The 13,135-nt window shown below is 36.2% G+C and overlaps 1 protein-coding gene across 1 annotated transcript in view; it reads right to left on the bottom strand.

Annotated features, from left to right (window-relative positions):
• csmd3b (CUB and Sushi multiple domains 3b) overlaps positions 1-13,135 on the bottom strand; it is a 356,525-nt gene that overhangs the window by 40,597 nt on the left and 302,793 nt on the right. The window contains exons 43-49 of the mRNA XM_055053697.1: positions 12,863-13,072; positions 11,684-11,872; positions 10,264-10,441; positions 6,083-6,228; positions 2,997-3,077; positions 1,744-1,857; positions 1,457-1,645 (exon numbers count right to left, since the gene is read on the bottom strand). Of these exons, the coding sequence (XP_054909672.1) occupies positions 1,457-1,645; positions 1,744-1,857; positions 2,997-3,077; positions 6,083-6,228; positions 10,264-10,441; positions 11,684-11,872; positions 12,863-13,072 (1,107 nt within the window). The remainder of the gene's footprint in view (positions 1-1,456; positions 1,646-1,743; positions 1,858-2,996; positions 3,078-6,082; positions 6,229-10,263; positions 10,442-11,683; positions 11,873-12,862; positions 13,073-13,135) is intronic.

Below are 13,135 nucleotides of genomic sequence, written 5' to 3'. Positions count from 1 at the left end.
CATGAGACAAGAGACAAAGTACTGGTAAACAAAGAGAAAATCATTTGGACACTTTGTTTCTTTATATTTTCCAGTTCAATATAACTTAATTAACATGCTGGGTACAAAAACAAATTAAAGTTGATCTTTCACTTCATTTCACTGCTTTCCACCAAGTCCCCTTAAGATGCCCTTGTTGGACTTTGGTTCTAGCCATGATAATCTAACAGGAAATTAGCCTCCAATTATTACAATTGGTATCCCATAATCTCCAAGATCTGAATGTTTTAATGAACTCTCTTGTTCGGCTGAAAGGATGTCTTTGTCCAAGTGTTTATTAATTATTTGGAAGTTTACAAAGCATTGAAAGATTTAATGATTAGTAAACTACATATTTATTCATGTGTCAATCTTTAAAATATGAACCATTTTATGATTTTTTTTTGTTTAGTAGAATGATTACAAGACAAATACATCAGATTACAAACCCAACTTTGAGAAACAAAAACACCCTTCCTTGACAAGTTATGAATGAATTGCAGATATTATTTGAATGTGACATTTCAATGTCACCAAGGCCAAATTACGACCAGACGAGTAAAGTAAGAAAAGAGCCTATTTACAACATAAAGCTGGAGAGTCCAGCTGAGCTTCCAACACGCAGGTCATCCCTCCTCTGTCGGCTCCTCTCCACAGCTCCACCCACAGCCCAGCAGCAGCAATTAGTGAACACCTGAGCTTATCATATTAACAATATAAACCAATGCTCCTAAGAACGGCTAAAAAGTGCATCATGGTGGAGAACTGGTGTGATAACATTGTGACGGTGAAGTTTCTGAAAGAACAGGAGCTTCTTAAGGAGACAGGTTAAATTCAAGGCGTCAAATTCCAAAGTCTAATTTCTTGTAAATCATGTTTGATACAGCATTTTCATAACAACCGAAGGTGACATAGTTAGTTGATTGTGCTGTAAAATGGAACTATGTGCCTGGAAAATACACAATCCATCTATTTGATAAGTATTCTAAAGATTCAATTTCAACCGTAAATTCACTTCTAAGTGTAAACAAAGCAATATGTGCATTAGCTGTGGCATCTTTGTCCTTTAGATTTGTTTCTGCATCTCTTGTTAGTTAATTAATTGTAATTAGTAAGTAGTGTGATTAAAAATAAAATGAATTCTTGATTACATTGATTACCGGTTCCAGATGGATTTTCTTATAATCTTTGCATTTTAATTAAAGTTGGATCAAGTTTGATTGAAGGTTAATGAATTGTTATCTCCAAATTTCTCCTGCCTTTAAAAGTGTGATACAATAATTTAAGGAGGAAAAATCTATCCCTTCAATGAATTTTTGATAAATTAGGAGACTGATATATTTATACAGATTGACATTGTTTAACATAGCTTATCAATGCTAATCTTCTTAAAATACTTGAATGTTTGTAGGTAGAGGTGTGTGGAGAGTTTGCTTACCATCAAAAATCTCTAGCACATCAAACTCCTTCTCTGTGTGGAAACTCTCAAAGGTTATGGTGACATTGTATCCTTTTTCCACATTAATGGTCCAGGAACACATCTGGAGGTTCGGGTAGCTCTCCGGCCACCCTGGGCTCAGGATGACACCCGATGAGTCGTATCGCACGTCGCTGGCGGGGCATTGAACTGAGAGTGGGGACAATTAGTGAAGAAGTGTCAGGTGAGAACGCACTTTTACCTAGAAAGCTGTAAAAATCAGGCGCTAGAAATATTTGAATTCTCACCTTGGCATGTAGGAGAAGGGGCATCCATTTGCAGTCTCTCACCCAAGCGACAAGTTAGAATTTCGTTGCCAACCAAGGAGAAACCAGGATGGCATCGATATCTGATTATGTCACCTGAACAGAGACAAAAAAATTAATTTGAGGAGGTAGCATTTTTTCATTAATATGTAATCAGGAATGTGTAAAATTGTGCAAATTTTAGAGCTTGATTATACTAATCCAATTATGACCAGAATCACAAAAAGACATTATGTTTTATAGCTGTAGAAATGTAATACTATTAAAAAATATCTACATAAACTACATATTGGAGAGAACAAACACCATACTTTGGAATGTACTCTGAAAGTTGAGCAGAAATGGTACAACTGAATGAAAGTAGTTCAGATCCCCAGGTTTATTTATACCATATGTGAACACACGTTTCTATTTTAGAATCCATGAAATTTGAAAAGTGCATTAATTCACATGGTGAAGCGCTAATTCCCATCAGAGAGCACTGGTGATGACATGTGATATGCACAGGGATGGATGTTTTGGCAGATTCACCCAGAGGCTGGAATGTTAAATCTGAAAGAAATTATAAATGCAGAAAAAGTCTAACGACTGCAGCTCATACTACAAGTGCCTTAATTAGTATGTAAAATATTAAAACAGCCAATTAGGAGAAAAATGGGAGCATTTGGAAAAAAATGTTTAATTACAATTTCTTTTGACCAATTCCTTATTCCATTTTTACAAAAATGAAACTCTTTCTGTGAACAATAGATTTTTTATGCATCTCTGCCATATAGAATAATACTTTTCTTCGCCATCTTGTCAGATTAGGTGGACTGTCAAATGTTTTTCACAGCTGTGCCACTTCCTTTCTATTTTTGAAGAACAAATAAAACATTGCTCCATGAGATGCTTAAAGAGTAGGTTATTGTTAATAACTCAATACTGCCTTAAACGTCTCCACGACTTCATCCATGACCTGCTAAAGTGACTATAAAAGGAATGAAACTGTACATAACTTTTGTCTAAAAACCCAATACAATAATGACGTTACTTGACAATGTCTGAAAAAAGTGTAAGAGATTATTTATAGTTTCGCAAGGCCCTGTGCCCAACTAGGGAGAATTTTACTGTTTTTCTACACGTTGCAGAATTCGTACGGAGAACTAGGATAACTGGAAAGTTAGAACTTTCTAGTTTGCATCCAGTGTCAAATTGACCCATCCAGAGACTTGACAAGTAGACAGACAGCTCACCTATCTCCAACTCGCCGTCCTCCATCAGCATGTCAGCATTTGGTACTTCTGGGGGAGGCTGGCATACTCTTAATTGGTAGGCTTGGAGCACAGACAAGGCACAGGAGAGAAAAGAGAACAAAGAGACAAAGATTTTGTAAGAAATATGGGAAATATTAAACATGATGTAATCTTTAAGCCAAGATGAATTTTATATATATATATTAAAATGAGCCACTCTCTAGTGGAAACATACAGCAAGCTGTGATGTGATAACCCAAAACAACCTGTTTTAATTTTAATCATAGCAGCAACAGTTTAACTTCACTTTTTAGGTTAGGGTGGTTAGGTCAGCAAAGCACAGAATCAAAAACAGAGCAACCTCACAGATACTGCACTGCCTTGACTCATAAAAAAAAACTAACTTCACAGCCAGTGAGCTGAAGGCTGTAATCAATATTACTGCATGAGTGTAGATCACTCACTAACAGAGGCACAGGGTGAAAATACAGACGGACAGACAGACAAGACCCACAGAAGAGGAGGATGAGAGAGGGCTGAGGGCTGTAAGTCAGGATGAAATTGACTATGAAAATGAGACCTGCCAATAGTCTCTGCTGCTCTCATGCATATCAAAGCCTAGTGGTTTGCATGCGTGCGTGTGCGCCTGTGTGTGTGTGTGTCACTACATCTGAATGTGTGCACAGGGAAAGGATCACTGTAAGCAGTCATTGATCTCACTAAGCTTTAAGGCCATTTTTTTAGCAACCTTTGCATTCAAGTCACATCTGCTCATATCCATGACAACATCATCCAGCACTCTGCAAGCTCTAGCGTCTGTATGGGAGAGCTGGCATTCACAATCCTGACCCAAAGATAAATAAACAGAAGGACAACAACAAATATAAACATCCCCAGCAGTAATTCGATGCGTCTTTCGGGGGTTTATTTGGCATTTCAAACCGAATTTGCACTTTTGCAGCCGCCTCAGATGCAAAGAGTGATATTCTGAATTTCGGTCAGGTCACTGAAGGACGCGGAGGAGGAATAGGGGAAATACTTTTTCTTATTGTGACAAGCTTCTTCCTCAAATTATGCAGTCCGCTCAGAACCAGAGACGGCATACTGTTCTATTGTTTTTTCGGACAATAATATCGCCTAGCATGAAATACTAAAGAATCACTGCATACTTGCCATCCTTCTCTTGAAATTTTCTCCTTATCACCATTCAAGATAACAAACTACAATCTATCAAATTGGATAAGAACATTCGCAAGTGTGACAGCTGAAAGTTCTAACCTGCCTCAAGAATTCAATAACGGCGTGTGTACCATTAGAATGGGAGGAAGTCTGCTTAGACACAACCTGAGATTCTCTCAGAGACAAAGAGCAAAACTGGGTCAGGGGAATACAGGTACATGCTTTGCAGGGAAGTTTAATGCAAGACTGAGTGAACATATGGGAAGCTTGAGAAGAGAATGAGATGGAAATATAAACCAAGACTGAATATAAGCAATGTTATCAAGTTAAATCATAAGCACGACACGCTATGCTGAAAATCCATCTTCAATGAAATGTGATGGTTCATTAAAAAAAATCATCCACTGCTTGATGACGACCCATCAGGATGCCTGAACAGAGCACATGAAGTTCTTGAATTTGAACATCTCCGCCCTAAAACAGCCCATCATCGTTCAATTCAAATAAGAGCACGGCGTTACATAAAGATACTTTTTTCTCAAAACAAACCTTGCAATGGACGTGAGGCGCATTTTCATAACAGGGAGGAGATTATTTTATCCGTAAAATTACATTTTACTGTTGTCCAAAGACTTTTGCTTTTTGTGACCTTGTTTTATCTAATTTGTCTTTGCAAAAACTCTGTCATGAGTTATTTATACCCATGGCAGATTTAAGTTTAAAGTAATCCTTTTCAAAATGTTATTTTATGAATGTAAGTTTTATTAATGTTTTGGCAGATAAAGTCAGAGTTTTAACCTAAATATGATAACTAAGTTTATTTCGAGCAAAGACATTCCAATGTCAAAGATAAATTATCAACATACCAAACATGCAAAATTATATAGATATTTTAGTTCTTTGATGCATTTAACTCATTTTAGCAGACTTAATATAGATTAGCCATTTTTAATTTCATGGATTCAGTTAAAGAGGATAATGGATGCTATCTTATTTTTTAGAGAGAAAACCATACCCTAATATGTACATATTTTAACTGAAATACATAACTTTATTTACGTGGACAATTTTGAATTTTAATACGAATGATTATATGACTTTCCCTCTCTTCATTAATTTCAAATGGAAATTAAATGCTGTTGTGACTCATATAGTCCAAGTTTCTTCAAAGACTCGTCCTCAATCATGATGATTATGGGCAGGAAATACTTCCTGTATGAGTCTATTTTACAGCAAATCTGACGAAACCTATGACTGAAGAACCTCTGTTGTTGTATGATGGTCTTAAGATGACAATACTCAAAGTTGCCTGTACAGAAATATTCTTTTAATTTTTAACAAACACTGGTTCTTCAACATGAACATTTTTTTCTTAGTACGTGTGTCTGTGTTACTATTTAAAAAATGACAATTACAACTTTCTCTTTAATAGGCACATCATTTGAACTGGAAACCAAAATATCACAGACTATAAAACAAAGCTACCCAAAGTGATACCTTGTACTCTGGCTAAAATAAAAACAAAACAAAGCAATCCCTATTCATTACATTACTGGTTGGAAGGGCTGTGAAATGGACTTTGATCAAGTTGTGAAATGCTCCTGAGATTAATCGAATTCAAGATCTAATTATTCAAGGCATTATTGAGGATGAAGTTAAACACAGTTCAGCACAATGAGAAACCAATCAGTCTCGTAATTGCAGCTACATCTAATAACAGCATTATGGTTTTATTTATTAATGTACTCCAGGTGAAAAAAGATAACAGCAACAGGAGAAAAAAAAACAACTGTTAATGAGAGTGACACCTGAATCTGAGCACACCAATTCAAACGTCATGTTCCACTTGCACTGTACAGCAGCAGACTAAATATCGTCACTGGCTCTGATCAAGCCGTACGTCTTACCATGATAACTCAAGACAAAGAAGCCTGACCCAGAGAAGTCAGAGTGGAATTTAATGAGGATGATGTTGGAAGTTGAGTAGACAGACTCCAAAGCGGTATTCCCACTGAACTGGCCTATCTGAGGGGATGATTGATCTGGACCATCCCTGTGGAGAAACAAAGAGAGATTCCCTTAAATGTACAAAAAAAAGAGAAAAAGAAAGAGTGAAACACTAAAAAGCCTTAAAGTTACTGTTTTTTGTATATTGTCATAGAACAGTGAGGTGGAAAAGTCTGCCTGCAAGTTCCTGCAGATATTCATGACTGTCGGATGACTATTTGTGATCAAGAGATGGGTATCTTGAGGCTAGAATCAAACATAAAGCAGACTTGGCGATATTTATAATATATAACTGGAGCCGCTCTACTGACTGCAAATATAGATGGACATTTTGTGGCAAAGTGATTTTCCACAAAGTCATTGCAGTTGGAAATGATCCAATCTTCCTTCTCAAAACATTCCAAACTTCAATATCTCCAGGCTCACTGGTAAAAAAATAAATTCTAGGATATAAATATATATATATATATATATATATATATATATATATATATATATATATATATATATATATATATATATATATATATACACACTTTCCAATTCACTTGCAAAATAAAAAGCCATGATAACACAATTAAAAAAACAATAATAAATGTGAGTCCTGGTGTCAGCTTGGATTTATATGACTTAGACTTTGTATAATGTTTTCTATCAGCTGGCAGGTCGGCTTTTGCATATGACACTGAGTATATTTCACCTATTGAATGTGTCACCATATGTAGTACTCAACACTAGACTTGCAATCTGTGATTAAAAAAACATTTTCACAGTGCAGATGTGGCAGAAGAAATAAACATCTGATCTTTACCTGGTCCTGAACTGTGCACAAAAACAACAATATCTACCGTAATAAACAAAACTTCTGGAAAAATGGAAAAGAGGTGTAAAAAACATAAGTGTGACTCATAATTCAAGAGTTTGACTTTCACCCTTAGAGGCTGAAGAAGGTTGTTGCTTTCTGTGGTTTCACATTATAGTGGAGACATGGCAACATCTCCTCACTGCATCGACGTTTGCAGACATAATTTTAAGCACATCTGCCTTGAAAAGAAACTGGAGTATTTTCAGTCGTTTGAGTTGTGAACTGTGACTTGGCAATTGGAACCTCTTTTTATTTTTATTTTTTCATTGGAAATTTGAATCCATATTTGGGATTATTGTCTTGTTTCACAGATCAAGAATTAGTTAATTGAGTTAACCACAAATCTGAATGAAAACCAGAAATAGAAAATGTAAAAAGGGAAACTTGTGGTGAACTGAAAGTGCAAGGGCCCCAGATCCAGTAGTGATTGATTTGCAGTTGGAATTGGGTGTTTTTGCTGGTGCCTTGTTTGTCCCAAAGAGACTTATCGGCAAATCCAGAGTTTGCTGGTAGGCCAATTTATTATTTCTAAATTGCCTTAAGATCCTCCAGAATGTGCTGGAGAGAGTCACTGATGGAAAAGGATGTTTGGGTTTCCCTGCTGGTCCTGTTTCCCCCCATAGTCTTGAATAAGCTCAAGATATTGCTGCTATTTTTTTAAAGAAGGAAGACACATATTTCTCTTTTGGCAACAGATTAGTGCTACATTTCTGAAAAAAAAAAAAAAAAACAAAAACAAAAACAGGATGGAGCCTGCCATGCAGGGTGTTGAACTGTAAAGTCCAGGAATAAAAAGAGAATGCACTTACATTTGACCAACACTACAAACTAATGAGTTTGAGGTGTTAAGTGACTCTCTGGTTGAACGAGGCATATCAGAGATTTTTTCGCACATTGCTTCCCTACAATGTTTTCAGCTCCTAACAGTTATTAGTACACCCGCATAACATATACTGTGAAAGGTTGCCTGGTTCTCGCTAACATCTGATGTATCTGACACATCTCGCAATGAAATCCTGTAGTACGTCTCCCAGTATGAGACCAATTAGCAGACTCGGAGACTGTCAGGTCAGCTGGTGGTGGACTGAGGAGGCCGCTGTGAAAATCACACCTTTATCGTTGACACTGTGCTCTCTGCAGAGAGCCGACATTAGGGCTCTGTGACTGAGATTGTGAGTGTTGTATTTTTTTCTGTCTGTTCGTGCAGTTGCTGTCCTTTCTTCCATCCAGTTCACTCATTTGGCTACTTTTTTAGAAACATGCTGTGCGCCCAATTCATGGAATTCACACAATCCTCTGCAGGTGGGCGACTCACGGTTCAGCAGTCCTTCGGTGTTTGGTGTGGAGGAAAAACGGGAAAGAAAATGGTTCTGAGCTAAACCTAAGAAACCTAAGGATTCTATGAAGCAAACAAACTGATATTTGCAAGTCACCTTGCAAATACAGGTGGTCCTGTATTTGCAGTAAAAACAGTGGAAGAATGTTGTGCCAGTACAGATTTTGTAGTGAACCAAAGTAAGCGAAGCAACTGAGAAAGTCTGCATCTGAAAAACAAAAGCCTTCAAACTCAGAGTGTTTTTGTTACTAAATGGATTTTAGAAATTGAGTGACAATTGTTGGAACTCTTTAATTTTTGCTCTTGAGAGTCCTTAGACAAAAACAAATAAAATGATCTGGATGTCAGATCATTTTAGCATTAGATCATTTTATGTAGGTTTTCTTTGGAATTATAAAATTTGTTTTGAGACTCCCTTGTGGATAAATCAAACTGAACAAGATTAAAAAGTAGTCTTGTACCTTTCAACCTCTTTACATTAATAAAGTGCCTTTTCTGGACTAGCAACCTGTACAGGGTGTACTTCTCTCTTGCTCGCTGAACAGAGCCTCGCAAAGATAAGCGTGTCTAGAAAATGGATGAAAGTAGAAAACCTTCACAAAAATGTATGCAATCTCTTTGGAGATTTTTACTATGCTAATAAAAATTACATCTTCCAGATCATTTGATTCTACATCAATGGGAAATTCAGCTTTTTTTTTTGTTTGTTTTTTTCACATTTCAAAGAGTGGTCAGAAGAAACTACTAAAAATTTCCTTTGCCCATTGAACAAAATAAAAGTGAAGCATACCTTTGGAAATGTTTCAGTTTCAAATCTTGTATCAAAACTCTTAAGGGTGCCAATAATACCAATGAAGGCTTTTCATGTGATTTTTTCTTTTTACCTCATTGAGTTTTTATCAAATTTTCAGTGCAAGATGATGCTACTGTATTTACTCATGAATTTGTTTTCTGTTTTATTAAACATCTTTTAAAGGGTGCCAATAAAATTTGTGGATACTGTTTACACAAAGTTGGTACATAGAGATTGTACCAGATTTCTATGTGATTTGGTCTGATAATATTTGTTCTTGTTTGGTTTCAGGTTTGGTTTCTATATCTTTAATATTGTTACTTAGTTAGAGTTTTTACTGATATCACCTTAATTGTGTTTAATACCGACAAAAACAAATGTCCCCCTTTGCTTTCTCCAAAGTTGGACTCAAGTACTGACTTTTAATATGTCTTGAAACAGTTTGGAAAAGCCCAGACACTGATGTCAGGATTTAGAAAACGTCCTATTGATTCACAACACCAGAGTTTAATGGAACCAAAATTGTGAATGCATTTCAAGGCAACACCCCAAACTGCAATGTTTCAGCTTCAGCCTTTCATCAGCAGATAGATATGCCCCACTCTAGCCTAAAACCATTTAAACACTTGCATTGACAAAATGTCGTCTGTTTCCAATAAAACCACCTTTTAAGAAGAATAATTAAGGAAGAAGTAAAGGGGTGGCAAGCAATAGGAGAAAGATGGGACATTGTTTCGCATACAGAACTGACAGAGTAAGAGATAGTGTCAAATAAAGAAGTCAAGATTTATGGTCCTGAGATGGGTAACTCAGGCCATGGAGGAATTATGTTTGGTTCCCTTATTTTTCAGGAAAGATGTCTGCAGTCATAGTAACCCTTTCAGTCACTTGGCAACCTATTTAAAAAGAAAAAAAATATCCATGCAGAGAAAGTTTAGACAATTAAATGATAGGTCAGTCAGATAAACAGAAAGTCTCTTTCAAACTAAACTGTTATGTAAAAAATGGGGGGAGGAAAAACCACATATAATGAAAGCACATCAAGAAGAGTAACTGTCTAATTAAAATAAACAAAAACAGCACCTACCAGACAGTGATGTAGTCATAGATGGGCTCTGTGCTCAGAACGGTGAAGTTGATATAAATTCCATGTCCAGGAGGAACTCTGACACTCCACACACAGTCCTGGAAGTTTGGATATTCTTCCGGGTGTCCAGGAGAGTAAATGGTTCCATTTAATGAGGTGATGTTACCACCGCACAAGGCTGGGAGAAAGAATTATGGTTGATTATTTATTTTAAGTTTCAGCACAGTGAAGCTGGATCAACATTCTCTATAAATAAGAGAGCATTTGTTTAGCGTTACTGTATCTGCCACATGATTTGTTAATTATTCATTCAGTTGATTTATTTTGTCAGTTGTGTAGCTCATAGATTCAGCTGAAGTGTTGTACATGATATACTCTCACTATGAAAAAGGTTTTTTTTAAACTAAACCTCTAAATTGTGAAAAACCTGCATTATGTTAGTGACATCATTGCATAAAAAACAAAATATGATTTTTTTCATCTTTTATTTAAGCTAATAAAAATAAAAATCTGTCTTATTCACATTTATTGAACATTTTCATTTTGTCACTATATCACCACATACACATTTATGTGATGGTGTCAAACATGATACATCCTTTTCAGCATTTTTTACAATAAGAATCTAAAAATTCTCATGGAGAGAATTAAGCTTTCTCTCAGTTTTTCCTTTCTCAAAAGAACTTTTGCTGCAATTATAGGTGCAAGTTTGCACATGCAATTTCTAACAATTCTTTTGAGCAAAAATATCTTAAACACAGACAGAAAGGATCTATGACCAACCATTTTAATGTCTGTCAGCTTAATTATAGTTAAATCTAGACATTGAGCAGGACATTCTAACACATATTTAATCTAAACCACTTTATTATAGCCTGGATATACGTTTAGGGTCTTCGACCTTAGACATACATCCTGGCATGTCTACCCAATTTTAGTTTAGCTTGATCCAGCACAATACTTTAAATCATATTCATAGTTGAAATATCAATATGTGCAAAGTCATAATCCTGAAGAACTCCATTTAATGTTCTCCTTGTGTGGCATTGTGAATTAAGTGATAAATTAGGAGTTGCAGTCGTGCAGGCTCATGGAATAGTTTGTTTCAAAGGTTGGAAAGAGTGTATGATTTACCCTTCACTTCACAAATATGTGCTCCTTTGTGCTGGTTCATAAAATAAAATTCCAGCAACATAGAATAAGGTTTATGATTTTAACGTGACAAAGTGCATCTGAAGATGTAAAAACTGCTTTTTAAATGAGGAACAATGGCAAAAAAGAAAAAGTGAGTGAGTGAATTTCCCTCACAACATCACACTAAAGAATGTCACCTCTGACAAATCTTATAACACCTTTTGGCCCAAAGTTCACCCTAGAAAAAAAGGTAACAGGTACAAAGATGACCTGTGCAGTCAATTACCTTCACACCGTGGTAAAGGGTGGTTCCAGTTCCTGCTTATTCCGTGTAAACATGTTAGAGAGGCTTCTCCGATCAGAGAATACCCAGGCAGACATTCAAAAGACACCGTCATCCCTACGCTGAAATCTGTGCCTATTACGATGCCGTTTCGAAACGGCCTTGGGTCAGGACAGCTCTGAAGCTGGTAGGCTGGAGAGACAATAATGGAAATACATGATGGTTGGTAAAACACTATTATTTGGATAAAGAGCAGGAAAATAACATGTCTTTATTTCCTAGAAAAGGCTGCAAAATGTAAATAACAGTTAGATGAGATGTGGTTATCAAAAATATAAATGTCAATAAACACGACTGAACACACCTTTTCTGCTCGCGGTCATACCTATTCAAAGCTCCCCACTGGGATCACAAAAAAAACGGGTTAAAATATTGTTTTGTCTTTTGGGGTCTTAAAAATGATTACTCTGAACCCTTTCTCTTCAAATTTGCTCATTACTGAATCAAAAAAAGACAATTGTCTTTAAATCTTTCTAAATGAAGCTGAAATATAAAAGAACAATTTCAGTCTTTCATGCACTTTGCAGCAGCATGACACAATAGCTCTTAAATTTCTTAAAATGTTCCAAAATAATTCTTCTAATCCATCCACATCTAAATTTGGCAACCTTTTAAATATTTCTGTTGTCAAGGTTTTAAATCTGGGTTGCTACAGTTGTCTGTGTGTGCAGTACTTTTTTTTTTTTTTTTTTAAGTATATGAAGTTTTAAGAGGACTAGGTTTTACTTATACTCCTGTTTTAAGCTCTGGTGGTGGAGCTGTCAGCAGATAAAAGGCATTATTCATTAGCATCTGTAATTTTCATATAAAGAGAATTAGGTCAAACAAATTTAGGCTGCCTAAAGGATTTGTCATGATAAATATAACATTCTGAAGCCGGATGGCATAAATTTTAAACTCTCTGAAATGGATCCAAATGAAGAACCTGTTTGCACCTTGCAACCATTTTTTTGCAGCATCTTCCACCCCAAAATAGCTAGTTTTAACTCAAATAGTTTTGCTTTCAAAGAGGCCTGGTGAATGAAGCCACAGCTGGTCAGAAGGCTGCTTCTGTTGTCTCTGCTCTGAAAACGATCACTGTAAACAGAGCATTGGAAAGGAACTTCCCGAATCAACATTTACCTTGATATGTGATGTGGAACCCTGGTTTGTTTTGCGAGTAGTCGCTGTGGAAAAAAAAGGTGGTTTGGTGGGTGGTGCTAAACAAGGGCTTAGGAATGACTGGACCGCTGAAACGGTCAATCACAGAACCCGTCTCCAGTGTTCCACTACGAATCTCTAAGTAATCATGGATTGCTTCGGTGGAGAAGTTTAAAAACTGGAGATGAATACCTGAGTAGAGACGAGAGACAAAAAAATCACAGGCATTTGTGAGATATCAGTCAATAAATGACA

Source organism: Poeciliopsis prolifica, unplaced genomic scaffold (assembly GCF_027474105.1).
Source record: "Poeciliopsis prolifica strain line A6 unplaced genomic scaffold, Auburn_PproV2 SCAFFOLD038, whole genome shotgun sequence".
Lineage (NCBI taxonomy): Eukaryota > Metazoa > Chordata > Actinopteri > Cyprinodontiformes > Poeciliidae > Poeciliopsis > Poeciliopsis prolifica.
This window is presented reverse-complemented; position numbering and strand designations above follow the sequence as displayed.